Source organism: Mustela lutreola, chromosome 16 (genome assembly GCF_030435805.1).
Source record: "Mustela lutreola isolate mMusLut2 chromosome 16, mMusLut2.pri, whole genome shotgun sequence".
Taxonomy (NCBI): Eukaryota; Metazoa; Chordata; class Mammalia; order Carnivora; family Mustelidae; genus Mustela; species Mustela lutreola.
This window is the reverse complement of record NC_081305.1, coordinates 11972608-11991244: the sequence shown is the minus strand read 5'-3', so window position 1 is coordinate 11991244 and position 18637 is coordinate 11972608. Positions and strand designations below refer to the sequence as shown.

Genomic DNA, 18637 nt, shown 5'->3' with positions numbered 1-18637 from the left:
CAATTCAAAGTTGAAGTCTCCTCTGATGTAATCAGATACACCGCCCCCGCCCCCACTCCTCCATCTCACTGATGTCACTTTTCTCTTTAACCCACTGAGCCACCCAAGCACCCCGACTTTTCTCCTTAATATCTTAGCAAGGCAGGCTATGGGCTGCCTTCCCTACAGCTCTCACTGATTTCCTGGAGCCCGATGTGAATCCAGACCGTCTGGGCTGCAACCTATTTGCTTGCAACGTGGGGACGAGATTCAATGCCACCTTTAACCCATCACTCCATCCTGACCCTTACTCCTCTGCTTTCCTTTCCCCAAAACCAGCGACACAAAGATACTGAGTGTGGCCGACTTGGATGGAAGGATTGGTTGTAGTTGAGCACAGAACAGGGAATGATCCGAAAGGGAATGTTAAGTATCACTACTCTGAGAAACTTTTCAGCCATTTCCCCATGTCAGCAAATTTCTCAGCATGTCCCTCTGTGGGGCTAGACCTTCTGCCAGGTGTCTCTCTCCTCCCCATAGCTCCCCGGGAGTGTGAAATTCCTCTTGCCTTATTAGACAGGAAAACAAAGTTTTATTTTTTGGCATCTTTTTTTGATGGCATCAGAGGCAGCCCACCTCTCATACCCAAAGGGGCTCATCAAGTTTATTTCCCTAAATGAGAGTACTGTGAGACTCTGAGAGTCACATTATACCCATAATAACGTGACACCTGACTTCAGCTTTACTTAACTATTTTACTTTCTCCGTACTTCAGTTTCTGCCTTTCTCATTCACTTCCAGAATTGATACTGGTAGAATCTTCTGAACCACCTCGCCCACCACCTGTATTTTAAACTAGGTTTCTCATTTAAAAATACAATTTTTAAAATCAATGTTAATAGCTCAGATTTTAAGGGTACCTGGGTGACCAAGGTGGTACCTGGGTTAAGCGTCTATCTTCGGTTCAGGTCATGATCTCGGAGTCATAGGATCGAATCCCATGTCCGGCCCCCTTGCTCAGCAGGAAGCCTGCTTCCCCCTCTGCCTGCCGCTCCTCCTGCTTGTGATCTCTCTCCCTCTCTGACAAATAAAAAAATAAAATAAAATAAAATTTTAAAAAAGCTCAGGTTTTAGCAGTGCATGAGACACGTTCATACTCAAGAAGGTGCGGGACAGGATTTCAAACGGCTTTTCTTTTCAGGGGATACTGTTCAATCCCTGGATCAATGAAACTAGGGCACATTATAGATAAGGCAGAGTTTTCCATTTCACAAGTAGAGAAACAGGTACAGTCTAGTCTGGATTAACCTTTATCCTCAACCTCGGCTCAGACCTGGGAATTGGTCAGATTCTCTGAACAAGGTCTCTGCTGCCACCTGGTGGTAATAATTTCTCAGCTTCAAAGATGTGAATGTTCTGGAAGTCCTGGGCTCTTAAAAATTACACCTTGAGCTATTTCCACCCTCTCTACTTCAGATATTCCAAATCTATCAGAGGCTTTTGTGGAGAAAACAAGAAGCAGTATATCTTCTATTTGTACTGCACAAACTTTACACTCTGTTGTATCAAATGTGTCCAAAATATTCAAAAAGTTTTGATTCCTCTAAAGTTACAGATTGACCCAAGTCTTTTAAAGCCAGCAAAAACATTAGTTAGTGGGATGCTTTCCAGATGGGAAAGAAAACTCACCTTTGTTGCATTTTCTTTCTTTCTTTCTTCCTTCCTCCTTCCTTCCTTCCTTTCTCTTTCTTTTTTCTTTTTTAATATCTTTTCTCCATTTCTGATTTCCATTATGAAAAGTAGAAAAAACACAATATTGCGGGGTTCTCTAAATTAAGAAAGTAACAGAAGAGGGTAATGTTGGCCTGGCCCTGGCCTTTAAGACAGAGTCCCTCCCAGTTTGGACCTGTGTGTGCTGGCAAACTTGCAACCTTCCGAAAGCCCCAGAGGGTGAGACAGAATGTCTTCCTGAATGGCAATGCAGAGAGCCTGACAGCCAAGAGCTGAGTTCAATGACAAAACAAAGGTCATTTTAACCTAATCATTTTCTCTTCCTTTATATTATATCTGGACTTAACGTAGCAAAATAAAGGTAGGAATGAAAGATTGTTTCCAGATTTATGCTACTGGAATAAGTATTTTTATGATACAAGAAATGTCCTTTTCTCACTGGTTTTCTATTAGTCCAGTCTCAAAGAGTTGATTGATGGGCCTTCCTATACATGGACAGTCAGTGTCCCTGGCGGCAGCGCTGGGGATTTCTGAAGTCTGATCTGGGAGGTAATAACCAGTCTCCTAGGATGAGTCGTCTATTTTCAAAACGGTGGCAGACGCCACATGTGTCATCGACTCCCGGGAGTTTTAACTGCTTTTCAGACCACAGGTGTGGCTTGAAAATAATTACAACCACCATAAGGGAACAGATGAGAACTAAAATCCAGATGAGACTCTAGACCCTAAGATGGGGGAAGGAATTAATTTTTCCTCTCCTCCGCTGGGCTGGACAGAGCAAGTCCACAAGACTCTGTGTGACTGGTTACAAGATCTGCTGATCGTTACTCAAGAAGGTCTTCAATTAGGTCCAGAGCTGGTCCAGCACATCCCAGGTGATGCCCAAAGTTCATACTTGTTTCTCAGAACCAATTGTGGTGCATCACAGTGTCTCACTTTTCCTTTTTCTTTTTCGTTTTTTTTAGCAATTAAACTTTGAGATAATTATAGATTCACATGCAGTTTTAAGAAATAATACAGGGGTGCCTGGGTGGCTCAGTGGGTTGGGCCACTGCCTTCGGCTCAGGTCACGGTCTCAGGGTCCTGGGATTAAGTTGCGCATTGGGCTCTCTGCCCGGCAGGGAGCCTGCTTCTCTCTCTCTTTCTCTCTCTCTCTCTCTCTGCCTGCCTCTCTGTCTACTTGTGATCTCTGTCAAATAAATAAATAAAATCTTAAAAAAAAATAATACAGACACCATGTACCTTTTGTCTAATTTCCTCCAAAGGCAACATCCTGCAAGACTGCAGTACAATATCATACCCAAAATTTTTTTCTCCCCTTTTTATAGCTTTACTGAGCTGTAATTCGTATTTTAAAAATTGCACACATTTAATGTATACATTTTGATGGGTTTGGACATATGTATAAACTTGTGATACCATCACCACAATCAAGGTAATAAATACATCCACATCTCTGCAAGTCTGGTCTCACCCAGGATCTTGACATGGATGCAATTCACTGATTATTCACATTTCTGCAATTTTACCTGTACTTATTCGTGTGTAATTCTGTGCAACTTAACACCTGTGTAGGGATGTATTCACCACAATCAATATACACAACTGCTCCATTGTCACAAGGATCTCCTGTGCCCTTAGACAGCCTTATGCCCACCTGCCCCTCCTCCATCCCCTGACAATCAGTAATCTTTTCTCTAGGCTGATAATGTTGTCATTTCAAGAGTCTTATGTAATGAGAATCATACTAATGTGACCTTTTGGGATTGTCTTTTTCTACTCAGCATAATTCCTGTTAGACTCATCCAGGTAGTTACGGGTATCACTGGCTCATTCCTTGTTATTGCTAAGTAGTGTTCCTGGTACAGATGTGCTCTCATTAACCAGTCACTTATTGTAGGACATTTAGGCTAATGCCATTTGGGGGCTATCACAAATCTTGGCCATTGTGGTAAGATTTTATCTGTTTCCTTTTTTTTTTTTTTTTTAATTTTATTTTTAAGTAATCTCTATCACCCAAACAGGGCTTGAACTCACAGCCCCGAGACCAAGAGTCACATGCTCCACCGACTCAGCCAGCCAGGTGCCCCAGTTTCCTCTGTTTCTCATGTCATGCCTTCCTGTGGTTACTTGAACATTTTTAGAATCTCATCTTGATTTATGTATATATTATTTTCTCCTTTCAAATTTTTCCATTGGGACCAAACACACAAAATGTAAAATTTATTATTTTAACCATTTTTAGGTGTATATTTACATTGTTGCATAGGCATCACCCCATCCATCTCCATAAATCTGTTCATCTTGAAATTGAAAACTCTACATTCATTAAGTAACAACTCCTCATTCCCTCCTGCCCCTAGCCACCAGCAACCACCATTCCACTTTCTGTCTATGATTTTGATGACTCTGAAAACCTTATGTAAGTGGAACCATACGGTCTTATGACTGGCTGATTTCCCTTAGCATAACATCCTCCAGGTTCACCCATTTTGTAGCACATTGCGGAATTCCTTCTTTTATTAAGGCTGAATAATATTCCACTGCATAAATACACTGCATTCACTTACCCATTCAACTGACGATGAACTCTTGGGTTCTTGCTTCCATGTTTTAGCTGTTGTGACCAATGCTGCTATGAACATGGTTGTACAGATTACTCTTTGGGCCTTTGCTTTCTGTTCATTCGGGTACATACCCAGAAGTGAAATTGCCATTAATTCCACATAGAACTGTGTGGTAATTCTGTTTTTAACTTTCTGAGGAACCGCCATACTGTTTTCCACAGCAACTATACCATTTTACATTCAGAGTGTTTTTGAGTGTACCACACCATGTAGTTTGGTTAGTGGTGGTTCAATGGGTATTACAACATTTGGTGTGACATCACAGCCTACTGGTATCAACGTTTTACCTCTTTGGGTGAAGTGTGGAAACCTTCCTTCCATTTAAGTCCCTCTACTTCCCCACTTTTAAATATCATTGTCTTGAGTACCAAATGATGTTATAATTTTTTTATTGTTAAACATGATTTATAAAACTCATGAGGGTAATTATTGCATGGACTCATATTTCTGGTATTGCCATGGTTCCTTCCTCCTTTCGGATGCTCCAACATCCCTTCTTCTAACATTTGTTTCTAGCTGAAAACTTCCTTTGGCTATCCTTTCAAGGTATGGCCACAATTGCAAATTCTTTTCATTTTCCTGCATTCCGCAGGATAGTTTTGCTGGACATGTAATTCTGGGTTGATAGCTCCTCTTTTTCGGTTCTTGAAAAATGTCCACTTCTTTTCTTATTTTTTTAATTGTGTTAAGTTGGTCATCATATAATACATCATTAGTTTTTGATGTAGTGTTCCTTCTTTCAAGCCTCCAGAGAGAGTATCAGATGAGAACTTAGTTGTTATTTGAATTGGTGTTCTCTTGGAGATAACATGTGGTTTCTCTCTGGTGCTTTCAAGATTTTTTCTTTGTCCTTTGTTCTCAGAAGTTTAATTATGATGTGCTTTGATATGGATTTCTTTGGGTTTATCCTGTTTTTTTTTTTTTAAGATTTTATTTATTTATTTGACAGAGAGAGAGAGATCACAAGTAGTCAGAGAGGCAGGCAGAGAGAGGGTGGGAAGCAGGCTCCCTGCTGAGGAGAGAGCCTGATGAGGGGCTTGATCGCAAGACCCTGAGATCATGACCTGAGCCGAAGGCAGAGGCTTTAACCCACTGAGCCACCCAGGTGCCCCGGGTTTATCCTGTTTTGATAAATCAGTAAATTAAAAATTTTTTAGACAAATAAATAAATCCCAAGTAGATGAACAGTAGTTCTATGTTTTTCACTAAATTTGGGAAGTTTCTGGCCATTATTTCTTTGAATGTTATTTTTAAAAAAATTTTTAAAGATTTTATTTATTTATTTGACAGATAGAGAGTACTAGTAGGCAGAGCAGCAGGCAGAGGGAGAGGGAGAAGCAGACTCCCCACTGAGCAGGGAGCCCAATGCGGGGCTCTATCCCAGGACCCCGGGATCACAACCCAAGCCGAAGGCAGCTGCTCAACCCACTGAGCCACCCAGGCGCCCCTGACTGCAATTTTTTAAAAGCTTTTAGTCCCTTCTGAGATTCTGATGGTCCAAATATACCTTTTCCTATTGTTCCTAAGATTCTGATCTCTTTTTTTTTTTTTTTCCCAGTCAACTGTTCTCTGTTCAGGTTGGGTAAATTCTAGCCTCAAATTCATTAATTCTGTTTTCTGCCATCTCCATTCTACTCTTGACTTCATCCAGCAAGTTTTAAAAATTTGTTATTGTATTTTCAGTTCCATAATTTCCATTTAGCTATTTTTTTATAACTTCTCTTCCTTTGATAAGACTTGTCTATATTTTTATTTCGCGAGAAATTGTAATTGGTTGTAGAAGCTTTTTTATGATGACAGCTTTAAATCCTCATCAACAGGACACCTGGGTGGCTCAGTATGTTAAGTGTCATGGTCCCAGGGTCCTGGGGTCGAGTCCTGCTTCGGGCTCCCTGCTCAGTGGGGAGCCCCCTTCTCCCTCTGCCTGCTGCAGAGAGCTTGTGCTCTCTGACAGATAAAAAAGTAAAATCTTAGGAAAAAAATCCTTGTCAAGAGATTCTAACATCTAACACCGCAGTGTTGCATCAGTCAATTATTTTTTCTATTCAAGTTGTGTCGGCCTGGTTCTTGGTGAGACAGGTGATTTTCTATTGTATCCTGAACATTTCGGCTATTATGTTAGGAGGCGCTGGGTCCTATTTAAATCTTATATTTGAGCAAGCAGTCACCTTGTTCAGGTTTAATGTTTATAAGTGGGCCTGGCCTACTTTTCTGGGCTGCAGTTCCAATGACAATTTAATTTTCAGAGCTTTTGTGATGTTATTTTGGGATGCTTAATTTATCTGGAGCCACTGGGGCTCCTCTGGTTCCTGCTAATGCTGTCTGAGGGGGCTAAAGGAGTTTTCCAGGCCGGCTGCCTGGTCCCTCTGGGACGGTAGGACTAAAGAGGCTTCCTGGGCCAGGTGCTGACTATGTTGAGATTCCTCTTGCCAGTGTCTCTGGCCACCTAGTGTCTTAGGGTGAGAGTGCTCACTGGTCACCATGTGTCTTTCAGTAGGGAAGAGGGTCTCAGACCCAGACAGGAGGGAGAACATCTCCGTAGTTGCTAGGCATAAATGGGACTGCCCCCTTCTTGGTGTCAGCAGGTCCCCAATCAATCTTTTGCTGGGGCTGCATGACTCAGCTGGCCTTGGTGGAGCTCTCTTCTACTGTCTTCTACTGCTGTCTTCTACTGTTAGGCTGGGGGTTGGAAAATGCTGGGAGCAGGTTACTTTCTTCAGCTGGTGGGGGAGGTGGTTGTAAAATGTTCTCCCTCTATGTTGTTCCTCCAGCCCTGGCATCCCAAGCAATTCACTTTTCTTTTTACACCTTGCAAAGTTCTCTGGTTGTCACCTGTACTGTTTCCAGAGTTAACAGCTGCACTTTGCAGGGAGGAGCAGGGAGAGGCAAGCCTACCCTGTCCTACCCAGACCAGAGGTCCTGGTCCACTACTGTACCCATTTTGGTATTTTCTAGGTGTACTGCTGCAAAAGGAAAGTTCTTCTTTGACATCTATTACTGGAGGGATGTCATAAAGTATTACCAAGTAAGGCTAATTGTGGTGTAAAGCATATAATACAAACACATTATTCTACAAACAAAAAATACCTTCTAGTATTTGTTTGCACATTTGTATGTGAGAAAAGTGTGTAAGGATAAGCACAAGGCTGTTAACAGTGATTGCTGGGGAGGCAGGAGGAAGATTATTAATTTTGTTTCCACGTATTCTTTCACCGATTACAGTGAAAACTTTTTGTTTTTGAAGAACAAATTAAAATAATTTAAAAAAATCAATTCTGAAGACTGGAAACAACACAAATGTCCTTTAATAGGTGAACAGTTAAGCACACTGTGGTCCATCCAGACCATGGAATATACTCAGGAATAAAAAGGGACAAAGCTATTTGGCTGGATCTCAAAGGAATTACAATGACTGAAAAGAGCCAATCTCTAGAGATTATACACTGTATGATTCCATTTATAGAACGTTCTGGAAACTACACAATCTCAGATCTGGAAAACAGATTGGTGGCTGCCAGGAGCTTAGGAGGTGGTGTGTGTGTGTGTGTGTGTGTGTGTTGGGGGGACCGTGATAGTGGCTATCACAGGGCAGCATGAGGGACCACTACTCTATATGCTGACTGTGGTTGTGGTGGATACATGAATCTAGATGTGATAAAATTGCAGAAAGCTAAACACACACGCATACACAAGTGCATCTAAAATTGGTGGATAAGGTTGATGGACAGTACCAAAGTCAACTTCCTGGTTGTGATATTTATTACAATTACCCAAGATGTTCCCCTAGGGAGAAATTGAGTGAAGAAGACACCAGATTACTTTGTATTATTTCTTAGAACCATATGTGAATCTACAATGACCTAAAAATAAAAAGATTAAAAGAACAAATTCTACCAGAGGGGAGGTGGGTGGGGAGATGGGTGAAATAGAGGAAGGAGATTAGGGCTACAAACTTTCAGTTATAAAATAAGTAAGTCACAAAGGTGAAAAGTATAGCAGAGGGAACTCAGTCAATAATACTGCAATAACACTTTGTGGTGACAGATGGTAACTACACTTACCAGGGCAAGCACTGAATAATGTACAGAATTGTCAGATCACTATGCTGTGCATGTGAAACTAATACAACATTGCATGCCAACTACACTTTAATAATAAATAACAAGAAATGAAATCTAAAAAAGAAAAATGAAAAACTAAAAAAAGTCATGAAATGCAATGATAATAATAATAATAATAATAATTCTGGCACCATAAAACAGCGGTTCAGGGAAGTATAAGCTCCCTGTGCTTGTTCTTAGCGACAGCTGCTCTCTCATCCTGGGAAGTAGTACCAAGGCTGACCACACATTTTTCCCAAAGAGATGGTTTTCATCTCCTTTTGCCTTAGAGTCTGTATTCCCACTGTTGCTGTCCTAATTAAGACACAGAAATAGACTTCTAACCAATGTCCCTTTCCACCATCTCTTCACCTCTAATTTGCACATGGTCAAACTAAGACCTGACCTGTCGGTCTCCCGTTTAACCTCCCTCGAAGGCTCCCCATCATCTACAGCAGTTATTTCTCAAGTAAGATCCTCAAATCACGGGTGTTCCTAATTGGTCTGCAAGTCAAGCCCTCCAGGGGAAAAAGATAATTTGGTATGTGTATATGTTTCCTCAAATTTGACACATAACATTAACTACAATTTTAATAAACATCTCATTTTTTAATTAGTATGTTCTTAATGATATTCCCAAAGACTGCATATGTGCATATAAAATTGTGTTGGCCATTTCATTTTGTCTATCAAATGAGTGTGATGTCTATTAAATTTGCATTTTCACTATTTACTGGTATGTATAGCATATCTCTGTTTTTCAAAAATGGATCAACAGCTTAAAAAGATTAACTGAAAAATAAAAATAGTTATAAAAGTGGACTGATTAACTTTCTTACATACACACACACACAAATAAACTCAAAATGGATTACAGACCTAAATGTAGGACATGAAACTATAAAACTCCTAGAAGAAAACATTGGAAATAATTTATTTGATATTGACTGTCACAACATTTTTCTAGATATGTCTCATAAGGCAAGGAAAACAAAAGCAAAAGTAAACTATTGGGACTACATCAAATAAAAAGCTTTTGTGCAGCAAGGAAATTATCAATAAAATGAAATGGCATATGGAATGGGAGAAAATATACGCAAATAGTATATCTGATCAGGGGTTCCTATCCAAAATATACAAAGACATATACAACTCAACATCAAAAATACAAATCATCCAAATAAAAAGGGGCAGAGTACCTGAATAGGCATCTTTCCAAAGACATACAGATAGCCAGCAGACACATGAAAAGATGTTCAACATCACTAATCATCAGAGAAATACAAATCAAAACTACAATGAGATATCCCCTTACACCTGTTAGAATGGCTAGAATAAAAAAGACAAAAAATAACAAGTGTTGGCAAGGGTGTGGCAGAAAAGGAAGTCTCATGCACTGTTGGTGGGAATGTAAATTGGTACAGCCACTGTGGACAACAGTAGATTCCCCCCAAAAATTAAAAATAGAAATACCATATGAATACCATATTATCTGGTAATTCCACTACTCAGTATTTACCCAAAGAAAACAAAAATGCTAACCTGAAAAGATACATGTTTATGTAGCATTATTTACAATATCCAAGACATGGAAGATGTTATACACAAATCCAAGTGCCCATCCATAGATGAATGGATAAAGAAGATGTAATAAAACCACATGAGATGAGGAATTTAGAAAATCAAACATAAGAACAACAACAACAAAAAAGCAGAAACAGACCCATAATTACAGAGAACATGTTGATTGTTACCAGAAGTGGAGGAGTGGAGACTTGGGCAACATGGGTGAAGGGGAGTGGGAGGTACAGGTTTTCAGTTATGCAATGAGTAAGTCATGGAGATAAAGGCACAGCCTTGGGAATATAGTCACTGGTATTGTAATAGCCTATAGGATGACAGATAGCAGCTATAATTGTGGGAAGGATCTGAGCATAGCATAACCTATCGAGTTGTTGAATCACTATGTTGTACAACTGAAACTAATGTAATACTGTGTGTCAACTCTACTTCAATTTTTTTTTTCTTAAAAGAGTTCAAGTCTACTTCATTTTTTTTTTTTATTCAACACTTTAATATATCACCCAGTGCTCATCATAACAAGTGCATTCCTTAATCCCCACCACCTATTTAACTTATCCCCCAACCCACCTCACTTCTGGTAACCATCAATTTGTTCTCTATACTTAAAAGTTTGTTTCTTGATGTGCAGTCTATCTCCCTCTTTCTCTTCCTCTCTCATTTTTTTACCTTTGCTTTTTGGTTTTGTTTCTTAAATTCCACATATGAATGAGATCATATGGCATTTATTTTTCTCTCACTGACTTATTTTGCTCAGTGTAATACTCTCTAGCTCCATCCATGTCATTGCAAATGGCAAGATTTCATTCTTTTTTATGGCTGAGTAATAGTCCATTTATATACACACACACACGTATATATATCTCACATCATCTTTATCCATTCATCAATCAGTGGATACTTGGGTTGTTTCCATAATTTGGCTATTGTGGATAATGCTGCTATAAACACTGAGGTGCATGTATCCCTCTGAATAAATATTTTGTATTCTTTGGGTAAATACCTAGTAGTGAAATTGCTGCATTGTAGGGTAGTTCTATGTTTAGTGTTCTGAGGAACCCCCATATTGTTTCCATGGTGGCTGCACCAGTTTGCATTCCCACCAACAGTGCAAGAGAGTTCCTCTTCCTCCACATCCTCCAACACCTGTTGATTCTTCTGTTGTGGATTTCAGCCATTCTGACAAATGTAAGGTGATATATCATTGCAGCTTTGATTTGCATTTCCCTGATAAGAGGTGTTGAGCATCTTTTCATGTGTCTTTTGACCAACTGTATGTCAAATGTCTGTTCATGTCTTCTGACCATTTTAAATTGAATTATTCATTTTGGGGGCGTTTTGTTTTCTTTTGGTTCTTTAGTAGACTCCATGCTGGGCATGGAGCCCAATGAGGGGCTTGAACTCACAACCCTGAAATTAAGACCTGAGCTGAGATCAAAATTTCGACACTTAACTGAGCTACCCAGAGGTCCCTGGGGAGTGAGTTTTATAAGATCTTCATGTATTTTGGATACTAACCCTTTATCAGATATGTCATTTACAAATATCTTCTCCCATTCCATAGGTTGACTTCTAGTTTTTTTGATGGCTTCATTCACTGTGCAGAAGCTTTTAATTTTGATGTAATCTTAACAGTTTATTTTTTTTAAGATTTTATTTATTTATTTGACATACAGAGATGACAAGTAGACAGAGAGGCAGGCAGAGAGAGAGAAAGGAGGAAGCAGGCTTCCTGCTGAACAGAGAGCTCAATTCGGGGCTTGATCCCAGGACCCTGGGATCATGACCTGAGCCAAAGACAGAGGCTTTAACCCACTGAGCCACCCAGGTGTCCCTCAATAGTTTATTATTGCTTTTGTTTCCCTTGCCTCAGGAGACATATTTGGAAAGAAGTTTTGATAGCCAATGTCAAAGAGGTTACTCTCTTTCAGGTCTCATATTTAGGTCTTTAATCCATTTTGTATGGTGTTAGAAAGTGTCCCAGGTGAGCCTGGGTGGCTCAGTGTTGGAGGACACATAGAATAACAAGATGCTGAATCCTGAGCACATTTGTTCAGGGGCTTCCTCAAAACATACTGGTGGTCATCATCTTCTTTAGAGAGACTGAAAAGTTTGAGATTCTGCTAGCTCTTTTGGGTCCTGGGCAACGAGACACAGTAGTATCAGTGAGTCCAGGATTATCCTTCTTCCCTTTTTTTTTTTCTTTTTTTTGAACAATGACCAAATTGAAAACACTGAGATTGGCACTTTCTTTCTCCAGTCCTCCTTGGCCTGTAGCAGGAATGCTCCTTACTCAGCAGCACGCAGACACAGCCTTGGGTCAAGACATGCTGTTTCTTGGGGAAGTGTTGTTTGACATTGCCACCACTGATCTGGAACATATACCCTTCCATTCTTCACCCAGGACATCAGCAGCAACATCTTTGGCCACACGCTTCTCATAACACGTATGAAATTTCCATTCATCATCCACTTCAATGAGTTCCTCACAGCCAGTAGCTGGGAAAGAGATGTTCAGCTTCACCTGACCACCTCTGAGGTGCCACGACAAACAGTGTCTTGAATCTCTTCATCAGCACTTTGTAGTCTTCAGAGTATAGATATTTCACCTCTTTTGTTGGGGATATTCCTAGGCATCTTTTTGTTTGGGGTGTAACTATAAACGGGACTGATTCCTTAATTTCTCTTTCTGCTACTTCACTGTTGGTGTAGAGAAAAGCAACAGATTTCTATATGTTGATTTTTTATCCTGAGACTTTACTGAATTTGTTTATCGGTTCTAGCAGGTTTTTTGGTGGAGTCTTTAGGGTATCTATATAGAGCATCATGTCATCTGTGAACAGTGAAAATTTTACTTCTTTCTTATTGATTTGGTTGCCTTTTATGTTTTTTTGTTGTCTGATTGCTGTCACTAGGACTTCTAGTACTATGTTGAATAAAAGTGGTGAGAATGGACAATCCTGTCTTGTTTCTGACCATAAAGTTCTCGGTTCCCCCCTGCCATTTAGGATATTAGTTGTGGGTTTTTCATATGTGGCCTTTATATGTTGAGGTATGATCCCCCTAAATTTACTTTATTGAGGGTTTTTTTTTTTTATCATGAATGGATGTTGTACTTCGTCAAATTTTTTTCTGCATCTACTGAAGTGATCATCACATGGTTCTTACCCTTTCTTTTATTAGTGTGGTATATCACATTGATTTGCATATACAACTACCTTTGCAAGCCACAAATAAATCCCACTTGATTGTGGTGGAAGATTTTTAAAAATGTATTCTTGGATTTGGTTTGCTAGTATTTTATTGAGAATTTTTGCATCTATATTCATCAGGATGTAGTTCTCTTTTTTAGGGGCGTCTTTATCTAGTTCTGAGATCAGGATAATGCTGTCCTCATTGAATGAATTTGGAAGTTTTCCTTCCTTTTCTATTTTTTGGAATAGCTTGAGGAGTCGGTATTAACTCTTCTTTAAATGTTTGGTAGAATTTGCCTGTGAAGCCACTTGGTCCTGGACTTTTATTTGCTGGAGTTTCTTGATTATTGATTCAGTTCCTTTGCTGGTAATCAGTCAGTTTCCTATTTCTTCCTGTTTCAGTTTTGGTAATTTATATGACTCTAGGTATTTACCCATTTCTTCTTGGTTGTCCAATTTGTTGGCATATAGCTTTTCATAATATTCTGTTGTAATTGTATTTCTGTTCTATTCGTTATTTCTCCTAATTTGTGATTTATTTGGGTACTTTTTGTTTCTTTTTAATAAATCTCACTAAAGGCATATCAGTTTTATTAATTTTTTCAAAGAACCAGCTTCTGGTTTCACTGATCTGTTCTATTTTTTTTTCCTTTTCTTGGTTTCTGTATCATTTCTTTAAAGATTTTATTTGACAGAGAGAGACACAGTGAGAGAGAGAATACAAGCAGGGGGAATGGGAGAGGAAGAAGCAGGCTTCCCACCTAGCAGGGAGCCCGATCTGGGCTCTATCCCATGAGCCTGGGATCATGACCTGAACGGAAGGCAGATGCTTAACAAATGAGCCACCCAGGCGCCCCGGTATCATTTATTTCTGCTCTGATCTTTATTTCCTTCCTTCTGCTAGCTTTAGGCTTTGTTTGTAGCTCTTTTCTAGCTCCTTTAGTTGAAGGTTGTGTTGTTTATTTAAGATTTTTCTTGCTCGAGATAGGCCTGTATTACTATCTATTTCCTCTTAAGACCACTTTTGCAGTACCCCAAAGGTTTTGGACAAGTGTGTTTTCATTTTCATGTATTTTTAAAAATTTCTTCTTTTATTGCCAGGTGGACCCATCCATTGTTTAGTAGCATCTTATTTAACCTCCATGTATTTTTGGTATTTCCAGATATTTTCTTGTGGTTGACTTCTGGTTTCACAGCTCTGTGGCCAAAAAAGGTGCATGGGATGACTTCAATCTTCTTGTATTTGTTGAGACCTGTTTTGTGGCCTCATATGTGATCTATTCTGGATAATGTTCCATATGCACTTGAAAAGTATGTATATTCTGTTGTTTTAGGATGAAATGTTCTGAATATATCTGCCAAGTCCATCTGGACCAGTGTGTTATTCAAAGCCAGTGTTTCCTTGTTGGTTTTCTGTTTAGGTGACCTGTCTCCATTGATATAATAGGGAGGTTAAAGTCCCCTACTATTAATGTATTATAATCATAGACTAGTTCCTTTATGTTTGTTAGTATTGTTTTATGTATCTGAGTACTCCCATGTTGGATGTACACATATTTACAATTGTTATACCTTCCTGTTGGATTATCCCCTTTATTATTATATAGTGCCCTTTTTTTTTTTTTTTAAGATTTATTTATTTATTTGAGAGAAAGAGAGCAGAGGGACGGGCAGAAGAAGATGGAGAGAGAATCTCAAGCAGACTCCATGCTCAGTGTGGAGCCCAATGCAGGGCTTGACCTTTAGGTCTAAAATGAGTCACTTGTAGGTAACATATGAATGGATCTTCGCCTCAAAATTCTCAGTAAGAAATGAGTTTACACTGTAATCCATTATACATATATGTGAATGTGTACATATACACTCATAAACAGGTCACACAAAATGGTATTTATCCTTTTTATGGTACATGCTCATCATTTCTCCTCTACTCTATTTCATTTTTTTAATGCTTTTTTTTTTAAGATTTTATTTATGTATTTGACAGACAGAGACCACAAGCAGGTGGAGAGGCAGACAGAGAGAGAGGAGGAAGCAGGCTCCCTGCTGATCAGAGAGCCCAATGCGGGGCTCGATCCCAGGACCCTGGGATCATGTCCTCAGCGAAAGCAGAGGCTTTAACCCACTGAGCCACTGAGGCGCCCCTAGTGCTGGTTTTTATATACTAAATTGATTTCACAATCCATTACTGGGTCCTGATCTATAGTTTAAAACAGGGATGTACAACACATTTTGAGACACATACTTATATTTCTTAAGTTAATCCACTTGGAACTGTAAAATTCTAAGAAACAAATACATATTCCAGTAGAAATATGAAAAATATTTCTCTTTCCTGGCACATATAATATGTGAAGAGTTGGAAATCATTCTGAAGAATAAAACAGGTGGACATCTGAGTCACAGCCACTTGGAATGCAGATAAACAAAAAACAGAAAGTCTGTGAGGGAGCCCAAATGAAGAGTGGTAGGAACTTAGGAGAATTCAGCCAACCTGCCCAGTGGCAATAAGAGACTGGAGTATCAATGCCGTGAAGCCAGCTCATTTTCCTTTTGCTAAATGAAATGATTAAAAGACTTCCGGGATTGGGCTCCTGGTGGGGTGTAGCCATTTGAGCATCCAACTCTTTGTTTTGGCTCAGGTCATGACCTCAGGGTTATGGGATCAAGCCCCACATCAGGCTTTGTGCTCAATGCAGAGTCTGCTGAAGATTCTCTCTCCCTTTTCCTCCTCCTCACCCCTCCACACCAGCCCTGTGCTCTCTCTCTAAAATAAATGAATAAATCTTAAAAAACAAAAAACTCTTGGAATTGGAAACTTAAAATATCAAATTCTATTTTATCCCAACCAATGACAAGAGTAAATCAGCATTCCTTTGAAAATCTGAGCACTGACTTTGGTCCTATCCCAAGGAGTTAACTTCATTAGAAAAAAAATTAAAAACAATTTCATTAAAACACTGTTCAATCATCTCCTTTTTTTAATTCCCCAAACAATGACCTGACTTTTATTAGCCAAGGGAGAGCAGCTTGAAGAGAAATAACAAACATAAGATACATCTTTACGGTCCTTTACATCATGTATTTATAATTTAAGTGTCACTTTTAAAAGGCTACTATCCATCAATTCATTGAAACGTACCAACTTGTATCACAGACTCCCTTATCAACTGAGTTAATGTACACTGTCCTTTGGCTCAGGAGACCATTCTTTGTATCCAACCTTGGTCTGAAATGACTTCAGAAAGGATGCTGTTCAGTGGTTTAAGGTTCACACCTTGAAGGTAAACACGGCTCTGGAGGCAGGTGCTTTTCTTCAGGAAGATTTCCACCTGGCTCCATGGCTCTGCACATCTGTCCCCTCCTTCCCGGTGACCTCTATGCCACCAACAGCCAAACGGAAAAGAAGCAAAAGCTCGTGTACTTTTCTATTGCAGTGGTGGTGCGGTGGCAGTCTTTGAGGGGTACGTGCTCCAGTCTGGTTGGGAATGGCTTGCTGGAGCCTCCCTTCTGGTGAAGAGCTTGTCATCCAACATTCATGGAGTCCTCTGGGATTGGCGACAACTTCCCTGGTCCATAAATTCAGAATGTGCTTTCAAGCAGGCAGTGACATCCACACCCGGTGGGACACACCTCCTGGGTCCGAAACCACTCCATCATGTGGCTGGTGTGCCCACCATGCCCGCAGGTCAGGCAGAAATTGGATGATCCTCGTACCGCCACGTGGCAGATGGCACACTGGAATGTGAAGCCTTTGCAGATGGCACACTGTGTGCCGCGGACCTCGCTCCGGCAGTGGCTGCAGTACACACCGAACTCTGCAGATGGGTGGAGGTGGCCAAAACAAGACACGCGGAAGGTTAGTTCTGCGAAACGCAACTGGGCACGGTCAGTAAGAATGTCTTCATGTGAGGAGTCTGCAAGGATTCTATTACAACAAAGATTCTTTTTTTTTTTTTTAAACAGCAGATGCCCTTCTTCCACAATCTTGCTAAGTCTTACAAAGACACGCTGCTGTCACTGCAGGCTGGGTGCAGGTGGACAGTGCAGGAGATGCCTGGCTGCTGGGAGGCCCAGGGTGAAAAGGCCAGGTGATGGCTACCCTTCATCCTCTCCTATGCTGATGACTGCATGGGCCTGGCTCATAGAGGTGGTCACCAACTGTTGGCTGACAGAACTGACGGACTCAGTGACACCCAGCAACACCTGATCACTGTCACTAGTCCTCCCTATTTGAACACCAAAGACCAGGTGGCACAGATGTGCCATGTCAGGATCCTGCAGTCAGGACCGCCGGGTCCCCAGCAACCTGGAAGAGACCCCGAGGGCTAAGTCCACCATCTGCATGTCCTAGTGCACCCTGGGCATGACCCTGAGCCCAGGTGGCCCATGCGGACCCCTGTCTCCCCTACCCAGCTTCCAGTGTGCTACCCCAGGAACAGACCACGGCCACACACTCTCCTCCGACGGCGCCCTCTGTCTGGCCCTGCCTAGAGCCTGCTGCCTGCCGCCTCTGCGGGCCTCTGCAGGAAAGGCTGCTTCCGTCTGGGGTCCCAAGGAGCGCTGAGGTGGCGCAGCAGACCGCGCCCCATTACTGCCTCAAGACCATCGCCTCTCCCCTGGAGGAAATGCCACCTGGCTTCGCCACCCTTGCCTCTTCGCTGCCCTCACCGACGGCACTCTGGACACACATTCCCACACCCCGTTCTCTCAGGACTTTGTCCTTGGTTTTCTTTCTTCTCTTGACCCCAGTTCTTGGCACCATCCCTGGTGCCTTCAAAACCCACGCCCTGAACCTCTGCTCACCCGACCTCCCCATGCTGCCTTCACCCTTTCTGGCGACAGTTTCCCTTGAGGTCAGACCGAATGACATGGACCAACATTATCATCACATTTTTGCAAGTCTCCCCAACTCTCCCTCCACGGCCCGAACCAGAACCCCCAGGCCAAGGAGCGCTACCAGCTGCTTATCCCACATCTGCCCCCAGCTTTCCTGAGGGAAGGTGCGCCGGCAAGATACACTTCTCACTAAATACACAACAACCGACCAGCAGACTCCCAGGGCTGCCCCGTGGCAGTGCTGCCATTTTCCCGGGGGTGCTTCTTGCCTCCACCACAGCCCGTGTGGCCCTGCCCAAGCAGCGCTCCCCTCCCTCACCTGCTGGCCTCCCCTCTTCCCTCAGAGAAGCCTTCATCTCTAGCCACCAAACCTTCACATTTTCCGACTTCCTACTTTCCTCTTCCCCGTCCACCTCCTACAACAGAGGAAGGCTTGTTTCTTGAACCTGAGCCAATTTCTCTGACTCAGGACAAGTGGCAGTCACAAAAAATGTACCAGTAAAGACTTTTAAAATACATGGTAACCAAGGAAAAATTTTATGATGGTCCCAGTTCAGGTAAATCCTGAGATTAATTAGGCTGGTTT

General features: G+C 41.3%; 1 protein-coding gene across 2 annotated transcripts in view; it reads right to left on the bottom strand.

Moving 5' to 3' along the window:
- Nucleotides 1–7624: 7624 nt before the first annotated feature.
- WDR59 (WD repeat domain 59) overlaps nt 7625–18637 on the bottom strand; it is a 102000-nt gene continuing 90987 nt past the window's right edge. For both annotated transcript variants that reach the window (XM_059150845.1, XM_059150846.1), the window contains one exon: nt 7625–17030. In XM_059150845.1, coding sequence (XP_059006828.1) covers nt 16795–17030 — 236 coding nt within the window. In that variant the 3' untranslated portion in view covers nt 7625–16794. The remainder of the gene's footprint in view (nt 17031–18637) is intronic.